Raw genomic sequence first — 23,895 nt, forward strand, 5'->3', positions numbered from 1 at the left:
GAAAGGTTGATTTCAACATCCTCTTCTAACTGAAAGGGATCGACGTGGTAGCCGTGGTCAAGGAAGAATGGACTGACACCTGTGGAGGCAGCATCCCGGCTGCATATTGCAAGCTGTGCCATTGGTAGCAATGACGCCCAGTTCGATTGTGTGTGATCACAGAATGAGCGCAAGAATAGTTCAATAGTAGCATTCATTCGCTCAGTTTGGCCATCGGTTTCAGCGTGGTAGGCAGTTGATAATTGTCGTTTGATCCCCAGTAGCTCACAAAAACGCTTCCACATCTCATTGGTGAATTGTCTTCCTCTGTCTGATACAATACTGGCTGGAATGCCATGATAGCCAATGAAACTCTGAATAAGCTTCTGTGCTACTGTGTAGGTGTCGATCTTCTCACAGGGTATGGGGATGACACCTTTTCCAAGGCGATCGACAATAACCATGATGTTTTCATAACCATTTGAGATTGGTAACTTCTCGATGAAGTCAATTGCAATATATCTCCATTTTCGGTCTGGAATTGGTAGAGGCTTCAGTAGGCCTTGTCGGCGGTCTCTCCATACATTGTTGGCACTGCATTTGTCACAGTTCCGTACAAATCGTCTGACATCCTCAGAGATTGCAGGCCAGTAGACCCTTCGTGCCAGGATAGCATACATTGCGCTCCTCCCTGGATGGCCTGTAAGTACTGAGTCATGTGTTTCTTGTAGCAACCTTGTCCTCAGAGATTCAATGTCAGGGACCCATCGCCGGCCTCGGTAGCACAAGCGGTTGTTCGGTTCAATAGAGCATTCTGAGATTGAGGCTTTGATCCCCAGTTCACGTGGGAATTGATGTGCTCCTACTTGCACTGCTTCTCGTATACGACCATACTTTTCATCTAGTGGCTCTACCCGAGCCCAATGTTCATCAAGAGTCATATCCAGTAGCTCTTCCAACGATGGTCGCTCACTATTGAGATTGGTAGGTTCGTTCGCCTGTTCATATCCTTGAGGTGCGCTTGGCTCACTGTTATAGGGCTCCATGCCGACTGGTGCTAGAAGGATCCGGGACACATTAATAGGATGGGGTTCTTCAACTAGTCCTCTTTTGCTGCTTCCTTCCACTGGTCCGTCCTTGAGGATCTCAGGATCGAATAGTCGTTGTTCGCGATGCTTTAGCCGTTCATCACCCAATACAGGAACATCCTGCTCTCGTCGAGACAGTGCATCAGGGCGCCCTGCAAGCTTCCCTGGTCGGTAATGAAGTGTGAAGTTGTATCGGCTCAATAGATCTGCCCATCTCATCTGTCTCTCATTCAGTCGTCTCATGGTAGTAAAATAACGGAGATTGCGATGGTCTGTCAGTATCTGGAAATTTACCACTGATATGAGCTCTGATTCCCACTCTTTCAATGCATTGATGATCGCCAAAAGTTCCTTGTCATGAATCTGGTAGTTGCACTCTGCAGGAGTGTTTTTCTTGGAAAAGTACGCGCAAGGTCGTAATACACCATCATCATCATACTGTGAAAGTACGCCACCAGTGGCCCACCCTGATGAGTCAGTCTCGACGACAGTCTCGCGGTCTGGATCAAATTGCATGAGGATTGGTGCCGTTGTAAACATCCTTTTTAACTGTTGGAAGCTTTCCTTGCATTTATCATCCCACACAAAGGGTTTATCTTTTTGAGTCAACGCTGTTAGTGGAGTTGTAAGTTCAGAATAGTTTCGGATGAAACGTCTGTAGAAGTTCGCGAATCCCAAAAATGACCTGACACCTTTCACAGTGGTAGGGGCAGCCCAGTTCATGATTGCTTCAACCTTTGCTGGATCCATGCTGACACCTTTTCCTGCCTCAATAATGAATCCTAAATATTTTGTTGACTTCACTTCAAATTCGCATTTATCAATATCAATCTGTAAGCCAGCCTCTTGGAGACGGCCTAATACTTTGCAGACATGCTCTTGATGCTCTGACAATGTTCCATCCGTAAATATCAAGATGTCGTCAAGGTAAGCAGAAGCAAATTCATCTAGGAAATCTCGTAGGACCCAATTAACATAGCGTTGGAAGGTGCTCGGTGCATTGGCTAGTCCAAATGGTGTTACAAGCCATTCAAACAGCCCAAATCGAGTTCGGAATGCGGTCAACCATTCATCGCCGGCAGCGACACGAATCTTGTGAAAAGCAGCAATAACATCCAACTTGGTGAACCATTTTGCTTTCCCAATTCTTTCCAATGTTTCATTAATTAGTGGTAGGGGGTAGCGGTCCTTCTTTGTAATGGCGTTCAGTGCTCGGTAGTCAACACAAAATCGCAAGCCTCCACCAGGTTTCTTGACAAGCAATACAGGTGCTGCAGCAGGCGAATTGCTAACACGTATGAAGTTCTTTTCCAACAACTCTGTCAATGTCTTCCGTAGCACAAGCAGTTCATCCCTTGACATATTATAAAGGGGGCCCCATGGAGGTTCAGGGGTCGTTCCATCAGCGTTCTTATTGAGTTCAATCTTATGGTCGATATTTGGTCCTCGATATGGTGGTTGCTTGTCAGCTTCCTTCCGGTCAAATACTGATAGGAATTTATGGTAATGAGGTGGTAGTTTGGTGCGGGGGTCTGTCAGCAATTTGGGTCGTAATGCTTTCTCAATGTCCTTTAAACTTGCGGCGAAAATCTGTACGCTGCTGTCCTTTTTCTTTTGTCGGTTCCATAGTGCAAAAGCGTTCGCCCCGATGGGCTGGATATCCATTTGTGGTTGATCTTCCATGCTACTAACAACAATGCCATTTGTGAAGCGCAATTTCGGACCATTCGGGTCGATAAACACTTGTTGGTCGTCTATCCATGCAAGGCCTAAAATCATGTCGAGTCCCCTACCCAGTTTAGGAACAACATACAGCCATGCAGTGTTTTGGTGGTTTCCCCCACGTTCAATGAGATTTTCGCTACCTCCCTTATACAATCATCCGTTGGGCCCTTGTAGTCGTCGATAGTTCGTGGTTTGATGGTTACACGCTCCAGTTGATGTTTTCGGGTAAAATTCTCAGAAACCATACCATATGTAGTACAACCGGTGTCCACTAACGTTCTGCTGACCTGTTCTCCATTGACTAATGCGGATACTCTGAATTCAGGTCTGTCAAACTTGACTCTTTTTCGGAAGTCGTTCCACTCCTTCTGAAGGTCTATCTGAGCTGCTGGGGCCGGTCGCCATGTAGGTAGATCCATCAACTGCTGGTGGTGCTCCTGCAAGAGACTTTTTGCAGGAGCTATTCTTTTCCCAGCTTGGGTTGTTCCCTCAACTGCTCTTCTTCATCTTCGAGTTCCGGCCCATGAATGTGTGAGCGAGCCATGCGGGTACTGTTCCTAGGACTGTCGTAGGGGCAATGGGAGATAAAATGCGTGGAGTCACCACAACGAAGGCAACGTCGTTCTTGTCTGCGGCGTTCCATTTCTTCTCGTGATACATGCTTAGCCACGCGTCGAGGTTGGCTGCGTGCAGAAGTTGTTGTTGTGGGTTCCCAGTCCATATCTTGGGGTGGAGAGGAAGCACGGGTGGTATTCACAGGGTGAGCTGGAGAAGTTGAGGTGGTATGCTTATTGTTCCGTGAGTACCGCAATTGGTTCTTCTCCATCCGGTCCGCAATCTGCTGTAGCTGGCGGCAATAGTCTTCAAATCCATTTTTCTTTTCAACAGTTTCAAGGCGTGTGTTCATCTCACGGTTTAATGCATTGTCTAGGTAGGACCTTTTTGTGTTTTCAGGCCAGTTATGGCCATCAGCTTCCATGAGTAGTCGGTTGAACTCAGTGAGAAAGACTGTGAAGGGCTTGTTGTTCTGTTTCAAGCTTGCAAGGTCTCGTACAGCCTTCTCCTCCAGATTCCGGTCCAGAAAGATGAAGTCCATTTGATCAAGCATTCCGTCCAGCTGGCTCTCAGTAGCTCCTTTCTTAGCAAACCGCTCCATCCAGGGCAGCACCTGCATAGCAGCCCCATCTGTTAGACGGCCAAAAGCATACCACATACGATCATAGGCATTGCCCAAGGCTTCTTTATCGACCTCAAGTTTAGCGCGCAGCTTGCTTCGAAACGGACGGTAGAGACTTCGGTTTCGACCATCAAAGACTTCTGGGTCTGTCAGCTTGGGTCGAGGTCTCCTAACAGGGTCCGCCATTGGTTGGGGGGCTATCTCTTCAATAGTCGGTTGTGGCAAGGGCTCTCTGGGTGGGCTCGTCAACTCTTCTTTGAGACGACGAAGATCTTCAATCCGCCGTTCTTCCATTTGTTGCAGTTGTCGTTGAAGTCCTGCAATAACTGCGACAAGATCTTGTGGGACAGGAGTGGTGGTCCCTCCTGAGTGTATATTGTCTCCCATGTTGCCGTCGGTTTGGTCGTTTGACTCGTGGTCGCTGATTTCCGCTGAAAATGTGGTCATATGACTGACTTGACTATTGATTTGTTTGTAAATAGCTCAACTATCCGTGAATTTCGATGTCTGATATCCGATGTCCAATGTATCCAGTTATCCGGTATGTCCAATCGTTCAATGTGTCCAGTGTGTCCAGTGTTTCCAGTGTGTCCAGTGTGTCCAGTGTGTCCAGTGTGCGATGTACGATCCGTTGCGCGTTCAATCCGATGCGTAATCCGTTGTTCAATAAATAAGTAGATAGATGAGGGCGAACGAGTTCTAATGTAATGGGCCGAAGCCTTGCTATCTAATATATAGATATGTACAAAAGAACTCGTTGGGGAAAGGAAAGAAAGAAAGAAAGAAAGACACGCTGGCGGTGGATTTATATACTCGTGATCAGGTGATCTACGATCACCTGACTTCGGCACGCTCTTGTGAATAGCTTCAATCGAGAACCATTTATGGTTCGAGGTGCCTTTCGGGCCTAGCCCGTTACACTTATGAGGCAGCGGATTCAAATTCAGGAACAGCAGCAAACTGATTAGCAAGTACTCAACAAGCATCCAGAAACTGTTTATATAGTAATGTTGAGCCTTCATCATCTCACTGCCTTTTATTTTTCCATTGTATCTTTTTATCAGTAGCCAGCAAGTGCTGAAGAACAATCTATATGTGAGATTTGTGACCCTAATTTATTCCGCAACAAATATATATATTTTTGCCGGCAAACAACTTCAGGTAGCTATTGGCTGTCTCATACAGGTACCAAATATAGCACCTCTGAATCAATTGATTAGAATCTATATTCCAATCGCATGTACATTGGTTTTTATTAAATCCATAGACGTTTCGATGGATAGGGAAGTCATGTAAGGTAGTTGAAATTAGTGACGCGGACTGAAACTTTACACAGGCCGTTTCCGTCTGTATTTTAGTCACATGACCGCCAAGGCCATTAATCAGCAGGAACGTGACACGCGACCCAAAAAACGAGGCCTCGTCATCTGCAACCACGGCATGTTACGCCAAGACTTCGCTTGCCGCCACTCTCCTCCTGTCTCTTTCTCCTGTACAGTCATATTTTAACTAATCCTCCCCAGCCTTGCCTGACCTAATCCATTACTACTCACTCTCTCTCTGCTGTATAGGCTTACCTCATCGCCGTCTACAGTATCAACTGGATCTTGTATTCACGATATCATACGCGTTTTTGTGTTATTGAACGCAGGAATTCAGCTGGTTCCTGCCGGTCGTCGTCGTCGTCGAATTGGCTTTCTATAATAGCTCTGCGATAACTCCTGCTACTATGCAGCCTGCACTAGCCCCAGCGCCGCATCCAAGCATGCAAACCTCTGCTCAGGTAAGCTGTTTGTCATCGTCACCCTTCTTCCTTCCCCGTACAAGAGATTCCTCTTCTGCGACCGTGGCCCCGCCATCGATCTCTACGCGTTGATGCTTACTGCGCAACGCGATGGCGGTGTCGCGCGGGGGTTCTTCACCACTGCCACTTGACCATAGCAGAGGCGATGCTGACTCCATTGTAGGACCATGCGGATCAGGGTGAGTCGCCCCTTGTTCGCGAGAGGGACAACGCATTCCATCCGATATATCCCAACCAGCCGGTGCCCGGACGTCTTTGCAGAACTAACATTTCGCGATAGTGCTCCATGATCAGCTTCTAGCAGCCCAGCAGCACCTGTCCCATCCCCAGGCCCGTCCGCCGCAACCTCCACCTGCGCAACCTCCGCATATGCAGCCGAACGCTAGCCCCCGCGACCAGAACAACATTGACCCGGCTATCTCCGGTGCTTCGATGCTTGCCGGTCCTCCTCAAACGCCTCCCCAGCAGGATCCGTCCGGTCCCGAGTCTCCCAAGAGCTATGGCAAGCGGCCATTGTCGACTTCCAAGCGGGCTGCTCAGAACCGTGCTGCACAGGTATGGGAGATGCATTTCCATTGGTGCTCTTGGCTCTCTTGCTGATTGTGTGTTTCTGCAGAGAGCATTCCGTCAACGAAAGGAAACCTACATTCGCAAATTGGAGGACCAGGTGAAGGACTTCGAAAACATGTCCGAGGGGATTAAAACACTACAGACTGAGAACTACCAGCTCAGAGAATACATCATCAACCTGCAATCGCGGTTACTCGACACCCAGGGCGAAGTGCCCGAACTTCCAGGGAACATTGATCTGAGCCAACCCCGAACGGAAATGCAGGTACCACCGGGTGTATCCAACCAGAACCCTGCTGGTCCTACTCCTCCAGGGAACCCTCAGCAGCAGCCCCAACCCCACCAAAATGCGGCCGCATCGAACGACGATATGAATTCGCTGAACCGGATAGCAGTCGCCGGTCTGGGAATGCGGAAACACCCGAACGAGGACCCGAACTACATGGCCAACACCCAGTTCCAGAACAAACGCCTCCGTGGCGATGAGGGTCAGCATGACTCCGATGTCACCAAAACAGAGCCAACACACGGGTTGCCCGTTGTCTCGTGAACATGGCCTGGTTCGGGTCTTTGTTGATAATAACATACCATTAGCGACTATTGCCTCGTTTCCTTGCTTTTCGGTGTTCTGCGCGTTTATTGGATCAGTTTGAAGCTCTCGTTCGTTTCGGTGGGTGGTGTTTTGTGTGTTTTTGTGTTTTCTGGTCGGATTTGAATGGATGGGAGGAAGGGGAATTGTAGCTGTACTATTGCTGGTATCTGTTTTCTATGGCATTGAACAATATCCTAGTTTCGAACGTTTGATATCTTTCACATGTTTTTGTTGCTGAGTTCTTATCACTTGCGAGTTTTGTATATGCCTGGTCTATATACAGGAAGGGCCAATGCCATATCTATTGAATTAAACGGTCTATAATAATTGTACAGATATGCTATACAGTTGTAGAATGCATTCTGCCCTACGGACATCTCGGAGATATCTCGATCTAATTTCCCCGCCTTTTCCTCTCCACATTTCACTCTTCCGTTCGGGGTCTTTTTCTTTTTCTCCTGAACTCCACCCGTTCAATCGTACGTTAATTCTTGAATATCTTTACTTACTCTGTACTGTCTCCTACTTCTCTTTTTGCAGACGAGCAGCCCATTCCTACGATGCTCGTTGCCCCCCTACCTCAACCCTCGACCTGACTTCCGTCCACCCGTCGCACCACTTGCGCCGCAGCGCGCGCTCTTCCTCTCCTAAACCCGATACGACCAGCATGACCTCTTCCCCCTTTTAAAACCTTTCGGTCACATGTGACAATGTCGACTGCCTCATTCCAACAGTTCAACCACGCCCCCGCGCCACCTTCCGGCTTGGACATCCTCGCCGAAAGCTCGGAGTATGCGTTCGGGAAATCCCCCCGGAACCCGTCGCTCTCTGGGAATAACGAGCACAATGCCAATGGCGCATCAAGTTCTGGGGATTTGTCGCGAAAGGATTCCCTCGTGGAAGGTGTGAGTCGCAAAAGGCCGTCTATGGAGTCTGCCTCGGGTCCTGTTCGGAGGAGGATTAGCAGAGCGTGTGATCAGTGTAATCAGTTGAGGACGAAGTGTGATGGGAAGAACCCGTGTGCGCATTGCGTTGGTAAGTGTTTTCTTTACTTTCTAGAGTGGTGAGCTGAGCTAATGTCGCAGAATTTGGCTTAACGTGCGAATATGCTCGAGCGCGCAAGAAACGTGGGAAAGCGTCTAAGAAGGATCTTGCTGTAGCTGCGGCTGCGGCCACCGCGGGAGCTGCGAATCCACCGTCTGATCGTGATATGGATACGGACAGAGTGAATAATGGTGTGGTGGCAAGGGAGCAGAATTCTCAGGATGGATTTTCGTCGCGGGAGACTACGACGACGTTCGATGCTGCTCGGAATGCCAGCATGCCGGCGCAATCGCATTTACCAACTTCGGAGATACCAGGCATGGTTGGGATACAGAATTCAAATCAAGTGCAGCAAGGTACCCAGGCTCAGGCCCAGCAGTCACACTTGGGAGCTTCTGTGGATGGGATACAGGGTACATTGAACGATTCGAACCGGCCCATGTCTGTTTCTGATCTCAGACCGTTACAGATGCTTCACCCATCAAATACGAACCCCCGCTCGCCATCGACAAGCATGCTGCCACCGAATGGATTCGGTTATACAGAAACTGCATACCCGCTGATGAACTCACAAGAACCGAATCAGTCGTCTCTCAATCATTTTCGTCTCGCTGGCTCTGCGGAAAACCCTTCGGCCCCATTCATGGGACTTTCTCCGTCGCCTGGCTGGCTACCTCTTCCTCCTCCATCTCCAGCCACTTTCCCATCATTCAGCATACACCCATTCCCTAGCTCACTACGATACCCCGTGCTACAACCAGTGCTACCTCATATCGCATCTATAATACCTCAGTCACTGGCTTGCGACCTTATGGATGTCTATTTCACCAGCTCTTCTTCCTCTCATATCTCGCCTCAGTCGCCATATGTGGTGGGATATGTCTTCCGGAAACAATCATTCCTCCACCCAACAAAACCACGAGTCTGTAGTCCCGCCCTGTTAGCTAGCATGCTCTGGGTAGCTGCGCAGACGAGCGATGCTGCTTTCCTGACATCACCCCCGTCAGCACGAGGGAGGATCTGTCAGAAGTTGCTTGAGCTTACCGTTGGCTTGCTACGGCCTTTAATACACGGTCCCGCTGCGGGAGAGACGTCTCCCAATTATGCTGCCAACATGGTCATTAATGGCGTCGCTCTAGGCGGTTTTGGCGTCTCTATGGATCAATTAGGCGCACAGAGCAGCGCAACAGGAGCTGTGGATGATGTCGCGACCTATGTGCATCTAGCTACAGTTGTCTCTGCGAGTGAGTACAAAGCAGCTAGCATGCGATGGTGGACTGCAGCTTGGGCCTTGGCGCGAGAACTCAGACTCGGTCGTGAGTTACCACCCAATGATCTCAACTCACGACAAGACGGAGAGGGACAAGATGGTCGTGATATGGCAGAAAATGCTCAGCAGCAACCGCCTTTAGTCACGCCCATGGGAAATGGGGTCGACGTTACGGAAGAAGAGCGAGAAGAGCGCCGACGGATTTGGTGGTTGTTATATGCAACAGATCGCCATTTGGCGCTTTGCTATAACCGTCCTTTGACTCTACTCGACACGGAATGTGCAAGGCTACTCCAGCCGATGAACGATGACCTCTGGCAGGCGGGAGACTTTACCAATGCCGCTTACCGTACGCCAGGGCCGCCGTTGGAATGCACTGGCCACAGCATGTTCGGCTACTTCCTTCCCTTGATGACCATTCTAGGAGAGATAGTCGACTTACAGCACGCAAGGAATCATCCCCGATTTGGACCAACGTTCCGCAATAGCAACGAATGCAATGCCCAGATGCTGGAGATCACCCGCCAGCTTGACGGGTACAACCGGAGCCTAAAGGAATTCGAAGCGCGCTACACCAGCAACCTAGTCCTAGGGACAGAATCCGAGCCCACGGCAGTTGACGGTACGCATCTCGACCACGTCAGCCCATCCGGCCGATCAAGTAGCAGCGCCGTCGGAACGCGAGTTAGTGAGTCCATAGTGCACACGAAGACAGTCGTCGCCTACGGCACGCACATCATGCATGTCCTCCACATTATGCTTACAGGGAAATGGGATCCCATCAATTTACTAGACGATAACGACCTCTGGATCTCGTCCGATTCATTTATCTCAGCCCTAGGCCATGCAGTCAGCGGCGCAGAGGCAGTGGCGGATATCCTCGAATATGATCCAGACCTGAGTTTCATGCCGTTCTTCTTTGGAATATATCTTCTGCAAGGTAGTTTCTTGTTGCTGTTGACGGCGGATAAGCTACAGGGTGATGCTAGTCCGAGTGTTGTACGGGCTTGTGAGATTATTGTCCGCGCGCATGAGGCTTGTGTTGTGACGTTGAATACGGAATATCAGGTTAGTTCCATTCCCTTGGTTTTGTCGTCGTCGTATCTCTTGCTAATGCCTTGCAGAGAAATTTCCGTAAGGTGATGCGCTCGGCTCTCGCACAGGTTCGGGGACGAGTACCTGAGGACTTTGGTGAGCAGCAGCAACGAAGGCGGGATGTCTTGTCGCTCTATCGTTGGTCTGGGGATGGCGGAGGACTTGCGTTGTGATGTGGAGTCTACTGTCATCTGTTTCAATCTTGTGTTTTTCTTTCTTTTCTTGTTTTTCTAGATACTGCGATGTGATACCACTGGTTTAGGCAGTCGGGAGTTTGGAGAGTTTTGAACACTGTATTTTATAGCTTTGATTGAACCATCTCCTGTATATTTACGCACATATCGCACATATGTATATGTATCTGAGTACCAGGGTAACTATGACTTTATCTTTTGTTGGCTACTGCATCAGCAGAACATAATTCAATGTAATGAGTATATATCAGCGGCATTCGCACTTTTTCTCTTTTCCTTTTTGTTGATTTTTTTCTTCATACCACCATTCCTCAAGCAAGTATCGGCCATTTTTCTAATACCAGTCAATCTCTGCAAGTCAGGGCATACTTGCATATCCATGCATCTCCAGGTAACGGTTAGGCCCTCTACAACCATTTCCCAGCCCTAACACCATCCAAAGCTCCCAGGCCTTGAAGAGGCTATCTCTTCGTCAGGGGACCATGAAGATCCCCCTCCTTTTTGAATATGAAAGTGGGATGGCCCAGTTCTTTCTTCACCATACCGCCCAAACGGGACATATTGTCACGGGCTCGGACTAGTAGGTATTAACGAAATGATATTCCTATCTAAAACTAGCGTGGCCATCGACGAGAATATCGAATCTGGAGAAGAAAAGAGAAAAGGGAGAAAGGTCTATTTACACAATGAAATTTGTAAGGGTTGTGTGGCTTCGCTAAGCAACTGTTTGTCTTAATTTCTTGCATGGCATCCTTTGCCGTGTCGGTGTTGTTTGTCGATAAAGGCACTGAGCTGAGTCGTCACATAACCCCCCTCCTTAGACGGAGTCTGTCCTCAGACTCAGGCAGAAGTCATCACCTGGGTCGTCCTCTCTATCATCGATTTCATCCTCCCATGCTCGTAGCCATTCCTGTAGGCGATTAGGTGGTTCTGATCGTTCTGGGTATCGCTGGTGGTAGTCGCGTATGCGGTGTGGAGAACCCTTGAAGTTGGAAGCTGGGTATCACGCCCGATCCTCATCAAATCCTATCCACTTTACTTGATACTGCAATCAACCTTGATATAAATGTGAAGCAAGCACCTCTTCCACCTCCCATTCCTGCTCATCGGCCACCACAATCGGTTCAGGGGCTCGCTTATCTGTCCAGGAAAGGGATCATCGGCTGCTCGTCGTAGCTTGTCAGGTGAAAAGACAGGGTGTATCATCATTGAATCAGGGAGCTCTAATTGGTAGGAGTTATCCACCTGTTTAAGTATTGGGAATGGTCCAGCCATCTGGCTATCAAGCTTCTTGTTTGGTCGGTCCATTCAATAGTGGTGAAGGGAGAGCCACACCTTATCACCAACATCGAAGTCAATGGGCCGTCATTGTCAGTTTGCTTGTTTCTTCTGCTGGTCCTAGGCTTGTCCAATTTGCTTGCTTACTGCTGTCCACATTTTCTCTATTTGTTTGGCAGTGTCGTGAGCTCGCTGGGGACTAATTCATTCATCATATGTGTGGCGACTCGACGTCATACAAACGGTTAATATAGACAAACAGCGCCAACATGTCAAACGACGCCATACTAGCAATCTGGGCAAACAAGGGCTTAAGCCTCATCGCACAAGTGTCTATAAAGACCATCCATCGCCTAGGTAGATTTCCTTTTCTTCTTCTTCCTCAGATTCGATGTTCTCGCGATGGCTACACTGGTTTAGATGGGAATACCATTTCGTTAGTATCTACTAGTCCGAGCCTGTGACATAACATCGAACCTCGCCTTTCTTTTTCAACACGCCTACTTTATTGGTTCGATCCAACGATCATGAAGCCATAGTAGCGTGTCACCCACATTGACCGACCGACCGACCGACCGAACGAATCAGATTGATACCGATAACCGACTGATATGAAGACCCTGCCCAGCATGGCTCGACTGAATGACACCATTTCCCGTCCTAGGGCCAACCGAAACGAGACGAACGATGATGGTACCAACCGAGATGAAGCGAACAACAACACCGACCAAGAAAACCGACGATCCTCTGTCTTCATTGATGGAGACGAGAATGAAGAACGACACCTGGTAACTCTCAATAAGTTCCTGCAATATGCTGCTGAGAAGCCTGAGTGGTTGTACGAGAAGCTCCGATCGATCTGCCAATGCTTTGAAGATGTGTTGATGAACGCGAAGCTCAGCTCGCCGAAGAAGAGCCCCATGGCAAAGTCAAGGATAGAGAGATTGCACTGTTGCACTGTGAGATGGTCGAAATGAAGAGCCAACTCAAGAGACAGACAGATAGTGAAGGCTTAGATGGACTGCATCAGGAAATGGAGCTTGTCAAGCATCAGCTTGCTGAAGTGAAGGCTGAGCGTGATGCATTTGGTAGCCAGATTGCTTGACTGGTGATGGATGGTGTCAATGGCTGTCAATCCTCTCCAACGCCTGTCAACCGCAAGTCAACCAAGATTCCTGATTCCCTGATGCTCACTGATGGAAAGGAGCCTGATTTGAAGACTAATTGCTCCTGATGACTCAGAAACTCGCTGCCAACGCGGGACCACTTTGACACTTCCCAACTTTGAATGGCATATGTGGCTAGCCGCTGTGAAGGCCTAAAAGCATATCACCGCTCACATGCAAGACAACGCTATGAATTTGTACACTGACTCAAAGGATATGCTTGACCATCTGAAGACAATCTATAGCAACCCAAACTGTGTTGCCACTGCAAAGTACCAGTTTCAATAACTGCACATGAAAGTTAGTGACAAGTTCCATGATTTCTTCTCTGAGTTCTTGTACCTTGCTGCTAAAGCTAGCGTGGCTGAAGATGATTGTAAGGATGAGCTCTATCACAAACTGATAACTGAGCTCCAGAAGTTGTACATCTGTGACAGCATCAGGGATGACACTTTCCAGGAGTTCTCCAGTGCTGTCTCCCAGACTGCAAGCTGACTTGAAGTTATCAACCACCAGACACAAAGGAATAGGACCTTCGTCCCGTTTCGGTTTGCCCTAGGACGGGAAATGGTGTCATTCAGTCGAGCCATGCTGGGCAGGGTCTTCATATCAGTCGGTTATCGGTATCAATCTGATTCGTTCGGTCGGTCGGTCGGTCGGTCAATGTGGGTGACACGCTACTATGGCTTCATGATCGTTGGATCGAACCAATAAAGTAGGCGTGTTGAAAAAGAAAGGCGAGGTTCGATGTTATGTCACAGGCTCGGACTAGTAGATACTAACGAAATGGTATTCCTATCTAAACTAGTGTAGCCATCGCAAGAACATCGAATCTGGAGAAGAAAAGAGAAGAGAGGAAAAGGCCTATTTACATGACGGAATTTGTAGGAGTTGCGTAGCATCGTTTGACGTGTCGGTGTTTGTCGATAAAGGCGCTGAGCTGAGCCGTCACACATAAAGACGTCAGTGCCCCTCACCCATTCACCCCCCTCATCTTTCTTACAACCTACTGAACTGAACACGTATAAAGCATCATGGCTGCTGCGAATGTTAGTCCCAACCGTATCGAGGCATTCCCAATCACCGCAGGCGCAATCCCCAATGTGACTGCCCCGTCCTCCCCCACCATCCGCTTTCTGGGCCTCAATTCCACCATTGCCTCTGTCGATCTGGGCGTCAAGGCGCCTTTACTTCTATCCGCACTCTTTTTGATATCTATACACCCACCAGCACGATGCTACCGCTCTCAACGCAACATACCCCCTCCGCGGCATCCTGAAGACCAGCGCCATGCACAAGACCATCTCAAACCAGAAGTTCACCATTGATCTCTCGCCGAAGCGGAACGCATTAATCCCAGCTTTGCTACAGCAGTCATTGTCTGACCATGGTTTGAACGAAGTGTTTGAATTCTTTGACACCGTTAGCAATAATTGTGTCCCCAATGTGCTGGACTCACTTAATGTTCTTGCGGGCGTGGAATTGAGACAGGCACACAAAATTTGGATTATGAACTTCAGACTGTGATTATAACCCCAACACCGCGGCGCCGCAATCTGACAACGGATGCGGTTCGCACACGGACCACGCCATTCACAATTATCTTCCAAGATCGGAACCTCTGGTCTCAAGCTCGAGGACGCAAACGCACTCGGTACCCGGGTGCCCGTGTCCGGCGACGCTACCGTGATCCTGACAGGCTGGTGCGCCGTCATCTTGAGCGGTGGCCATATTTCCGCAGCCAGACATCGTGTCCGTCGTGTTCCTGGTGTGCGGAGATTGAGCGCTTTTTTGTTTGTTGCGCCGGATCTCGACGTGCCGCTGAAGCCGTTGGAGGGTGTGTTGCCTGTTAGAAAGTTTTCAGATATGGTTAAGAGGGGGGACATGGATGCTGATACGTTTAAGCAGGTTATGGGAAAGAGGTAAAGTTATAGGGAGGGGAATGAGGAGATGGTGAATGGGGGAGAGTGCTACGCAGGATAGTGAGATTGAGGCATTGATTTAGACCTAGGCCATAGCTCATGGTTTGACTGATAGTATTTAGGAGTTGAATAATTAATGATATCCACGGCATTCTGCCTCAATCTCTTGCCTGTAGCAACTTGACTCCCCTAAGTAATAGAGACCAGCTCCCAAGCTAGTTGTTATAGTAGTCAATCCCATCTCCATCACCAGCATCAGGATCGGAATGTAGATACTTATTCTTTGGAAGCTTAAGATCCCATAGCGCCTGTGAAGCCGGATTCAGTAAGAGCACCATCCTCGAGCTCAACACCACCGGCGACTCTCCCAACAAATCATGAAATGAAGCCTGCATCCGCAACTTATCAACACAGTGCGAAGCATACTGAGCCAACCAATCCGAACGCGGATCATGCGGCGGCAGCTTGCGAAATGCTAAACGCAACGAAGAAACAATTGCAAGCTGCGTGTCCAGAGCCTCTGGCATCTTCAAATCCATAACACTACGTCATCTTGTTGGAGGCCATATCCTGGAGCTCGGTGATGAGGTAGATGCTGCAGAAGATGTAGAGGTGAATGTGTGCTAGTAGGGGGTGGTTTTCGGAGGCGAGGTCTAGCTATGTCGCCGCCGCTGCTGTGGCCACGGTATTTTTAACTTTCCCCTCCCCGTTGACTTGGACATTCTCCGTCTTTAGTGGTTGTGCAGCAGGTTTGGGTGGAAAAGTTAAAATAGTTGGGTATCTGCTTGTAGGTCCATTTGATGGACCGTACGGTTCTTTCTTCTGGGGTCTTCGAAGGTGTATGCTCCTTTCTGGCCTTCTTCGAATCTATCGAGTGCTGAGGCGATAGCTTTGCATTTGGAGCTGAGGAGTTTGTGGTGGATTTTGAAAAATCAGCTTGAGTGTTCTGCCTCGATGATGATGATATCGGAGTCGAGGAAGCTGGTGGTGTGGTTAGTTTAGCTCAGTTAAGGCTTCTTTGGGAGGTAGGAGGTAGGTACTCGATGTATGAATTGGTTCTTGCGTGTTTGTGCTCATTGTTGTGGAGGAGGGTGAGTTGGTGTTCGACCGCTTGGATAACTAGTCGGCTAGTAATTGGATTGGTGAAAGAGCTCATCGAAATACTAGCAATGAGTCATGTGATAACAAACGGTGTCTCTTCTACTTATTACATTGCTTGGGGGGGGGGGGGGGTAGAAGGGTAGATTCTAAGATTATGTGCCACCAGATGCAGATGACTTGTTGTACACTGGCGGAATAAGGGCTAACGTATTTCACCACCGAGTGGATCACCCCGCCACCACTATTATGTTTGAAGTAGATTTTTATAACCAAAACGTCGTTATATTCAAAGATCTATTTAACAGGGCATGCATTTGCCCTATGGCCTATATCCTTACACTTTCCACATGTTGGTAATCGCCGTCTAGCTGGCTGTAGACCTCAGCAGGCCCACGGGCTAGTGATGAGTGATTAAGATGACATTTTGACTGGTTCATGACAGCCGTTTGCTGTGTCTTTATATCATGGGTTAGTGGAGATGCCAACTCCTGAATCCTGAATCCTGATCCTTGTGAGAAATAAATTTGACATCTATGGGGTAAAAAGTGGCTTACCATATCCAGCTTAATATTTGCATATCCATGACTGTTCTGGATATGGTAACTGATCATCTGGCCTGCATGGGATGTTTGAAATAGCCTCGATTCCGTATCTTTGTCCCCCTGCACGGCGTATATGCCTATCTCCGCCTCCTCCGTCTGTCCCTTCCTGGCTTAATTCCGCTAAACTCCGTCATGCCACTTTCATCCTCTCCTCTCCTTAGTTGCTGTTAAAGAGACAGTCCTCCATGCGAAGGAGCAACCAACCCAGCCTCTTCCTTATTTCATTCCTCTCTCCACCTGTCTAAGCTAAGCAGTTGCGAATATTCTCTCAACCATGTCTGAAAAAGTGATTCTCTGTACCGGTGCCAACCAAGGCTTGGGTTTCGCCATCCTCCAGGTTGCTGGTCTGCGCCACCCAACAAACACCTATATCCTTTGCAGCCGGGATCTAAATGCTGGTCAACAGGCGGTCCAGAAGCTCAAAGATCTAGGTGTGACTGCTAAGATTGATTTGGTCGAGCTGGATGTCACCAATGACCAGCAGATCACTGCAGTCATCAACCATGTTACCAACACTTATGGTAGACTGGATGGTAAGCCAATCTCATTGCTCCCTATTCCAACCACAACATCATCACATTATCATCATAATAATAATTCTTCCTAAACAGTCTTGATCAACAACGCCGGTATCATTCGTCTTCCATCCAAAGATGATCTCTCAGCAGCCCGCAACACCTACAATGAAATCTTGAATGTCAACATTACTTCTGTTGCCCTTATCACCACTGCGTTTACTCCTCTTCTCTACAAGTCTTCAGCTCCCAAGGTCATCAACATCTCCTCCGGTCTGGGTAGCATCCAGAACTCCCTGACCAAAAAAATGGGCCGCTCCCCGCCATACGGTGCTAGCAAGATCGGAATGAACGGCCTCACAGTCCACATGCAGGTTGCTGAGAATGACCGCGTTGAAGCTGACACAGATGGGACTAGCGGCAAGCCGCGTATTCGATATTACGCCTGCGCTCCTGGCGCTCTCAAGACTGCATTCACCAACTACTGGCCGAATGGCAGATCTCCTGAGGATGGAGCAGAGGTGGCCGTTCATCTCCTTGCCGATGATACCAACAAGTACGATGGGGGCTCTTACTGGGAGTTTGTAGATAACGAGATGAAGATCGTTCCCTGGTAGATATCTGACAGGATTACCTTCCCGGGTTAGGACGGAGACAGGGACCAAATATTTGGATGCCTAATGTTGTATAGGCTTACAAATCAATGAGCAAAAAGCAATTAACCTGTCCTATTACTGATGTGACGGTTAGCAGGCGGCCAAAAAGGGCTACTCCGGCGGCTGTTTTAGGAGTGCTGTTAACCAACTCCCGTCTTGGCATCAGGGGAGGGTATTCCCACGGCCACAGGCTTTTCCTCCACGCCAGGCCTCTTGACGCTAGTCTCAAATGGGACTTTTGTTGCTATTTTGTTAACATCATCTATCAAATCGCTCTCGCTGCGGTCGCAAAAGATAGCCAGTTTGGCTCCCCTTGACCGTCATGTTTTCTCGAATTTATAATCCCATTGTGCCGACTGTGTTCTTCCCTGCTTCCATCCTCCCATGAGCATCTCTTGAAGCACTTCCCATTCTTTTGAGGTCTCTTCATCCACAGAACCACTATTATTCTCACTTTTCTTATCTTCTACTCAGACTTTCTTTTTGTTTGCCAGCTTTCTGCAGGCTGTGTCAACCATGGCACCTCACTCCCAACCAGTCGGATCTGACGACAAAGAGAATCTGACTGATGCCAGCTCCGACCTGACTGAGATCTTTTCAGACAACAGCTCTGATAGTGACTCCATTAGCGACCGGAAATTGATAGTGAGGATTCAGGTGATGAAGATGAAGATGAAGATGAGTCCAATGACGATATCTCCAATGATGAGGGCCAGCTGCCTCCTGAACACTTTTTGGCCCAAGCAGAGAGCTTGAATATCTCTCAGCTTCAACAGAAGCGGTACAGCGACACCACTCAGGAAAGACTCGATGAGACCTACATGTACTGGAATAGGTAAATAACTCTCTTGGCCACCAAATCATGTTGAAAGCTCACTAGTGGCTTCCTGGTAGATATTGTCAGTATATTGGTGTCGACCCGGTACAGCACTGGCAATGGATCTCAGACTCAGATGAGACGATCCATTTTCTGTATGTATTTTTGGCTGGCGGTGTGACATCCGTCGTGGCAAGAATGGTCGGCACTGCCCAGGCATTAGATACAAGAGTTCACTTGAGTCATTCTGGAAGTGTTGGCATCTTGTTCTGAAACAGGAGACTGCATCAGGACTGAGCCAAGATATATTTGTCAAGGTGCAAGATGTGAGTATATAATCTCCCTTCTGCTCTGGCCGAAGAAGGAACAGCCGCCAATGAATGTCTAGGTCATTGCCATTATTGCCAAAGAGAAGAGCCTTGAGCTCAACCAACGACCAAAGGAGAACATGTATATTGAAGATGTTGCTGAGTTCACATGTGTTCTGTTGACTACTACTGAGATGACATTTGACTGCAGCTGGCAGTGCATTCAGATCCTTTTCTTCTGCCAGCTCGCAGCCATCACTGCAAGCCATCCAGGGGCGCTCCTCTACCTTCACTATTGGGATATAGTGCTCACCCTGATCTGTGATCTGGAAGGCAGATGCCCTCAATTATTTATTTTCTTGGAGCTGGACTTCATGGAGAGATTCCTTGGGAAGAAGGCTGTGTAGGTGTTCTTATTCTTGTAGTCCTTAGGAGCCAGTCAGGCTGACAGAGTTGAATAGGAATGAGTTTAAGATTCCAGAAATTGTCTTTGATCCAACTCTGGTCCTCAGTCTGCATGTATGCTTGCTGAGTATGCTCTTTCATATCAAAGGCTTCAAGAAAATTTCTACAACTGGGCCAGTACTGGATAGCCCAGAGAAACTCTACAGCATTGGGGTTTTGGATGGCAAGGGGCAGCAGGAACTGAAACTAAAGGATGAAATACTAGATAAATACATTTTCTGCCAGGTCGAGTGGGAAACTGCTGGATATTGAATTGCCTTGGAGAAGAGGCTGACGGCGTCTGTGGTGTGATCACGGATGCATTGAGGAGGCGAGATCACAGGCTTTGATCAAGTTACCAGGCTGTACCTCCTTCAATATGCTGGAGCCAAGGAATTCAACAGCAGTGGTGAGTATTCATGAGCCCTTCAGCTAGTTGAGTAGCTAACCCCATAGATAGAAGAAGTTACTGATGCCCTCCAAAACGTCATTCTACAGCATGCAGATATCCGCACCTTCGTCCAACATTATGAAGTGGATGTTGATCTTGATGTTCAGGGAATTATTCGCAAAACAGGTTCTCAAACACCATTAGTGCGATTTGCATGCTCGTTGAGCGCCTCAATTGACCTGAATTGACTGTATAAGCTCTCTCCTGAAGAATCAAAATCCCTCAATTGGCTTCCTGTGGTTCGTGCACGGCAGGACACAGTAAACAAACACAAGCGGAAATGGGATGACCACAAAGCCAAGTTAGACCATGCCAGTATGGCATGTCAAGCTGCCTTTTGCAACCTTGATGAAGGAGCGCTTTCCAAGCACCACTGTCATCTATGGGAAAAGCTGGAACTTTTCCAGGATTGGATGATGGAAGCAAAGCGGAAGTATAACAAAGCTGTCTGTGAACTTCGTAATGAGAAGCAACAACAGCGGAACCGACGGATCTGGGAGAATCTAGAATGGTATCAGAATGGGCAACCCGTGATCGACTTGAATGTCAACTGGCAGGGAAGCTGGTGTGACTGCTCAGATATGACAGCCCATATATGGCGGCTCAACACTACGGCAATGGATGATACATTACAAACACTACCCAGTCATGTCGCCAATGCTCCTTTTAAAACCTCTTCATTGTCTAGATAGAATTCCTCTTCTTCTTTCTTCTCCAGATTCGATATTCCCGTCGATGGCTACAATAGTCTAGATAGGAATTCAGTTCGTTATTATCTACTATCCCGAGCCCGTGACAGCTGGTGGATACCAAGGTAATGGGGGCTCTGGAGAACAAGGGTTTTTATGTCTCCACAGCATCTAACGGTGATTGACGCCACCTTGAGCATGCCGGGTGCCACCCTTGAAGCGGAGTATCAGCATCAGATCAATGTGGTTAATGTGATACTGCATTCTGCCCTGTGGAAGAGGGGCGGCCCACGCCTCGGTCCAGCCAATCTCGCTGCCAGTCTGTACCTGACGATGATGAACCCTGTCCTCCTGCCAAACGGCAACAGCATTTCTTGGAGGATGAGACCGAGATTACCCTGCGCCAAGCAATGGAATCCGTGCATATCAAGTCTCCAGAAGAGCGACCTAAGCTCTGCTTTCTTTGTCTGGGGAATGCTAATCTCCCGCTAAAGAATCAGATTGCGGAACATGCAACACCCGGTTCACTCACCAGGCATTTTCTACGAAAACATGTCAATCCTCCCTGGCCAACCAAAGGGGTTGAGTGTAATATCTGTAGGGCGAAGTTGCTTGAACAGAAAGTTCATCTTTTAAATCATGCAGAGAGGTGTCACGGAACAGTTGTGCGAGGTTCCACTCAGGGAAGGCTAGCATCAGAACACTAAGCTGGACTTGTGTCATCTTAATAAAGAGTAATCCAAGCAATTCTCAGTGATTGTTGACGAATCTCTATTCTGGCTTAAAGCGTTTTTTTTTTTAACAATGTACAGTATATGATCGAACTACGAAGTATATTGCTTACCTTGTATGGCTACGTGACGCACTAGCATCAGTATAGAGACTTCCTCCACAGCAACTTTACATGGTTGGCATCCATGACCGTCTACATTGTCATCGTCTTGATAGCCATGCAAACTCTCTGATGGATGGGCCACCGGGCGCTACCCGTGCTGGTTTTGGGTAGGCGATGCTTGATTGGATGGGTGGCCCGTCGGGCAACTAATTGGGCTTATGCGAAGGCAGTCAAGAGTCGTAAGTTAGCAAGTTCCAAGACTTCTAACAGCACTGTATGGAACACTTTCTGCCTCACTATACTGCTTGATGCGCTTACATTAGTCATGCATGCCTGGACAGAACAAAAAAAATTAAAAATATACAAGTGATACCATGCCGGTTTTGCTAGGTAATGATGTCGTGGTCAGCGAGCCATAGTCTGCTCTATTCATAGAAGCTGACAACCTGGACTGATGATATTATTTGCTCGGTCATCCTCCCTCCGCCTCAAGCCCAACTGAATCATTATCAAGGGCGCTTTTTCTGTTGTTAAATATCCTTCTAATTGATTCCTTAACCAGAAGACCAGTGAGGGTTTTGTTCTCTTTGTCGCTGTTGATAATTTTGGCTCTAAGCTGCTCCTCCTTCTGGTCTAATTCTTTTCGTTGGAGCTGAATGGCTCTAAACTCGTGAGCGTGATTATCTTCAAGGGCGTTCTTGTTCAGCTCCATTGCCTGGATCTTGTTTTGTATGTCGATGTGAAGGTCTTCCAATTGTGATGTGCGTAAAGGATCTTGCAAAGCTTCTGCCAGTCTCTTAGCTGCGAGGGCCAGCAAACTGACGCTGGTTGCTGTGATTGGCTGCCGGTGAACTGCTGTGTGTCGAATCTGACAAATTGTAAATAGGAGTGTGTCTAACTGTGAGCTTCTCAATTGCAAAGACTCATGGGGAAGTTGTGGTGACCACTTTGCCAAGAACTTCGTCCACTCTGTGAGCTCCATAGCCGCGACCTGAAAGCAGAACTAGTTCCTTTCAGACCACCATCCAGAGACATTCTGGCCGTCCAAATCAACACCCTCCAGAAGACAGCACTCTTGGTTAATATCTTTGGGGGAGCTAGTAGGCATCCATCCCTCTTCCTGGCTTGCACCTCCAAGAGGATCCATCCCCCTAATATGCGTTCATCTTCCCGTCGGCTGTTGAGGATGCCGTCCAGCCCGTGGGCTGGTCCGGTACGGATTCTCACTGCAGTCTCTCTCACCATTCGCTCCATCTGTACCTTCATTGGTGGCAGATAGAGCTCCACGTTCAACGCCGCCATTGCAGTTGTCCGGAACGCTCCCCCCATCATTACTGCGGCCCTCTTCTGTACCGAGACAAATTGGCGGACAATATTGTTGCTTTCCTTGGCTGACATGATCCCAGGTTGAAACTACGCTGCCACTCCATAGAGCATCTGTGGTATAACCACCGCTTGATAGACTTTTCTCATCGCCAAAAGCGATGTGCCCCACGTTGAGCCGGACAAACCTCGTAATGCCGCGAGGCTTTTACCAGCCTTGGCCACCATCTTTTTTCAGTGCGCACTAAAGGTTAGCGCTGGGTCAAGCCAGAACCCTAAATACCGTTCTGCCGTACGGGTCGCCTCAATTGTGACATCTCTGAGTTGTATTGGCGTAAATTCTGGTTGCGTGTCGGGGGCTTTCAGGTTAATGCACATTTAGCCCAAAGTACCAGCGACCAAGACGCTTACGCTGGCGTGGAGGCCTTCAACTATCGACACCATGCAACCGTCGGGAGACACCGACGCAGGAGATAATGTTCCCGAAAAAAGACAGACTTTGACGGCTGCCATTCTAAGTATGACGCCTTGACTGGTTGTCCATGCCGCAATCCCCCTATCCCAGCAGCCACTACTGTTTTGACTTCCAATGGTATCCATTCCTGCAATCTGTATCAAACACAATTCAAGGAGCCTAATCATACGTCCTTGATGTAATCGATAGAGGACTGAAGGCTTTCCATGTATTCTCCAGGAATCACTCCCCGGCTTGCGCTTCTTCTCCCAACTCTCCCACAAAGTCACTTGCTCATAATAAGGAAAAGAGATTAAATAAAGCCAGCGAAACCATTCTTTTCTGGGTGATCATACTAGACTTCAACTTACACAAACATAGGGTTGATTGAGCTGTTGGCCCTCCGGGATGCCGGCAATGGAGCCTACCTCCAAACCCTGGAAGGCCAAGGCCGTTTTGGGATATTTGACGCAGGTAAGTTGGAAATTATTGCATGGAGAGAAACATCCAATATCCAGAAGAAATGTGAGACACCTCAGTATCACACTTATGGTTTGAACTTTATGGAACATGGATCACCAGCAATGGTCAGAACATGATCTGGCTGCCGTCAGAGTACCGCCTGTCATGCTCAGCTATTACATCGAGCACTATGGTCATTAGATGTCAATCAGGTCGGGTTCTTATATTTCATTTCTCCGACAGGGCGTCTCTATAACAAAGTCACTAGATATATTCTCCAATTGTCACAGGCTCGGAATAGTAGATAATAAAGAACTGAATTCCTATCTAGACT

At 48.3% G+C, this 23,895-nt stretch overlaps 8 protein-coding genes across 8 annotated transcripts; all 8 read left to right on the plus strand.

Moving 5' to 3' along the window:
* Positions 1-5,698: 5,698 nt before the first annotated feature.
* ACHE_60436S (uncharacterized protein) lies at positions 5,699-6,893 on the plus strand (the record flags this gene model as incomplete). The annotated part of the gene is made up of 4 exons (XM_043281610.1): positions 5,699-5,752; positions 5,937-5,952; positions 6,054-6,328; positions 6,390-6,893. 4 exons carry the CDS (start codon positions 5,699-5,701, stop codon positions 6,891-6,893), a joined length of 849 nt encoding a protein of 282 aa, XP_043139072.1.
* A 752-nt stretch (positions 6,894-7,645) lies between these two features.
* On the plus strand, positions 7,646-10,517 carry xlnR (putative C6 transcription factor; the record flags this gene model as incomplete). Its single annotated transcript, XM_043281611.1, has 3 exons — positions 7,646-7,970; positions 8,021-10,317; positions 10,374-10,517. The coding sequence occupies 3 exons, from the start codon at positions 7,646-7,648 to the stop codon at positions 10,515-10,517; spliced, it is 2,766 nt and encodes a 921-aa protein (XP_043139073.1).
* Positions 10,518-12,445: 1,928 nt separating this feature from the next.
* Positions 12,446-12,921, plus strand: ACHE_60438S (uncharacterized protein; the record flags this gene model as incomplete). Its single annotated transcript, XM_043281612.1, has 2 exons — positions 12,446-12,654; positions 12,693-12,921. The coding sequence occupies 2 exons, from the start codon at positions 12,446-12,448 to the stop codon at positions 12,919-12,921; spliced, it is 438 nt and encodes a 145-aa protein (XP_043139074.1).
* Positions 12,922-14,016: 1,095 nt separating this feature from the next.
* ACHE_60439S (uncharacterized protein) lies at positions 14,017-14,310 on the plus strand (the record flags this gene model as incomplete). Its single annotated transcript, XM_043281613.1, has 1 exon — positions 14,017-14,310. One exon carries the CDS (start codon positions 14,017-14,019, stop codon positions 14,308-14,310), a length of 294 nt encoding a protein of 97 aa, XP_043139075.1.
* Positions 14,311-14,548: 238 nt separating this feature from the next.
* On the plus strand, positions 14,549-14,908 carry ACHE_60440S (uncharacterized protein; the record flags this gene model as incomplete). The annotated part of the gene is made up of 1 exon (XM_043281614.1): positions 14,549-14,908. One exon carries the CDS (start codon positions 14,549-14,551, stop codon positions 14,906-14,908), a length of 360 nt encoding a protein of 119 aa, XP_043139076.1.
* A 1,973-nt stretch (positions 14,909-16,881) lies between these two features.
* On the plus strand, positions 16,882-17,739 carry ACHE_60441S (uncharacterized protein; the record flags this gene model as incomplete). The annotated part of the gene is made up of 2 exons (XM_043281615.1): positions 16,882-17,140; positions 17,219-17,739. The coding sequence occupies 2 exons, from the start codon at positions 16,882-16,884 to the stop codon at positions 17,737-17,739; spliced, it is 780 nt and encodes a 259-aa protein (XP_043139077.1).
* A 555-nt stretch (positions 17,740-18,294) lies between these two features.
* Positions 18,295-18,617, plus strand: ACHE_60442S (uncharacterized protein; the record flags this gene model as incomplete). Its single annotated transcript, XM_043281616.1, has 2 exons — positions 18,295-18,394; positions 18,436-18,617. The coding sequence occupies 2 exons, from the start codon at positions 18,295-18,297 to the stop codon at positions 18,615-18,617; spliced, it is 282 nt and encodes a 93-aa protein (XP_043139078.1).
* A 1,109-nt stretch (positions 18,618-19,726) lies between these two features.
* ACHE_60443S (uncharacterized protein) lies at positions 19,727-19,986 on the plus strand (the record flags this gene model as incomplete). The annotated part of the gene is made up of 2 exons (XM_043281617.1): positions 19,727-19,756; positions 19,804-19,986. 2 exons carry the CDS (start codon positions 19,727-19,729, stop codon positions 19,984-19,986), a joined length of 213 nt encoding a protein of 70 aa, XP_043139079.1.
* Positions 19,987-23,895: the final 3,909 nt, after the last annotated feature.

This window comes from Aspergillus chevalieri, chromosome 6 (assembly GCF_016861735.1).
Source record: "Aspergillus chevalieri M1 DNA, chromosome 6, nearly complete sequence".
In the NCBI taxonomy this organism is placed as follows: Eukaryota; Fungi; Ascomycota; class Eurotiomycetes; order Eurotiales; family Aspergillaceae; genus Aspergillus; species Aspergillus chevalieri.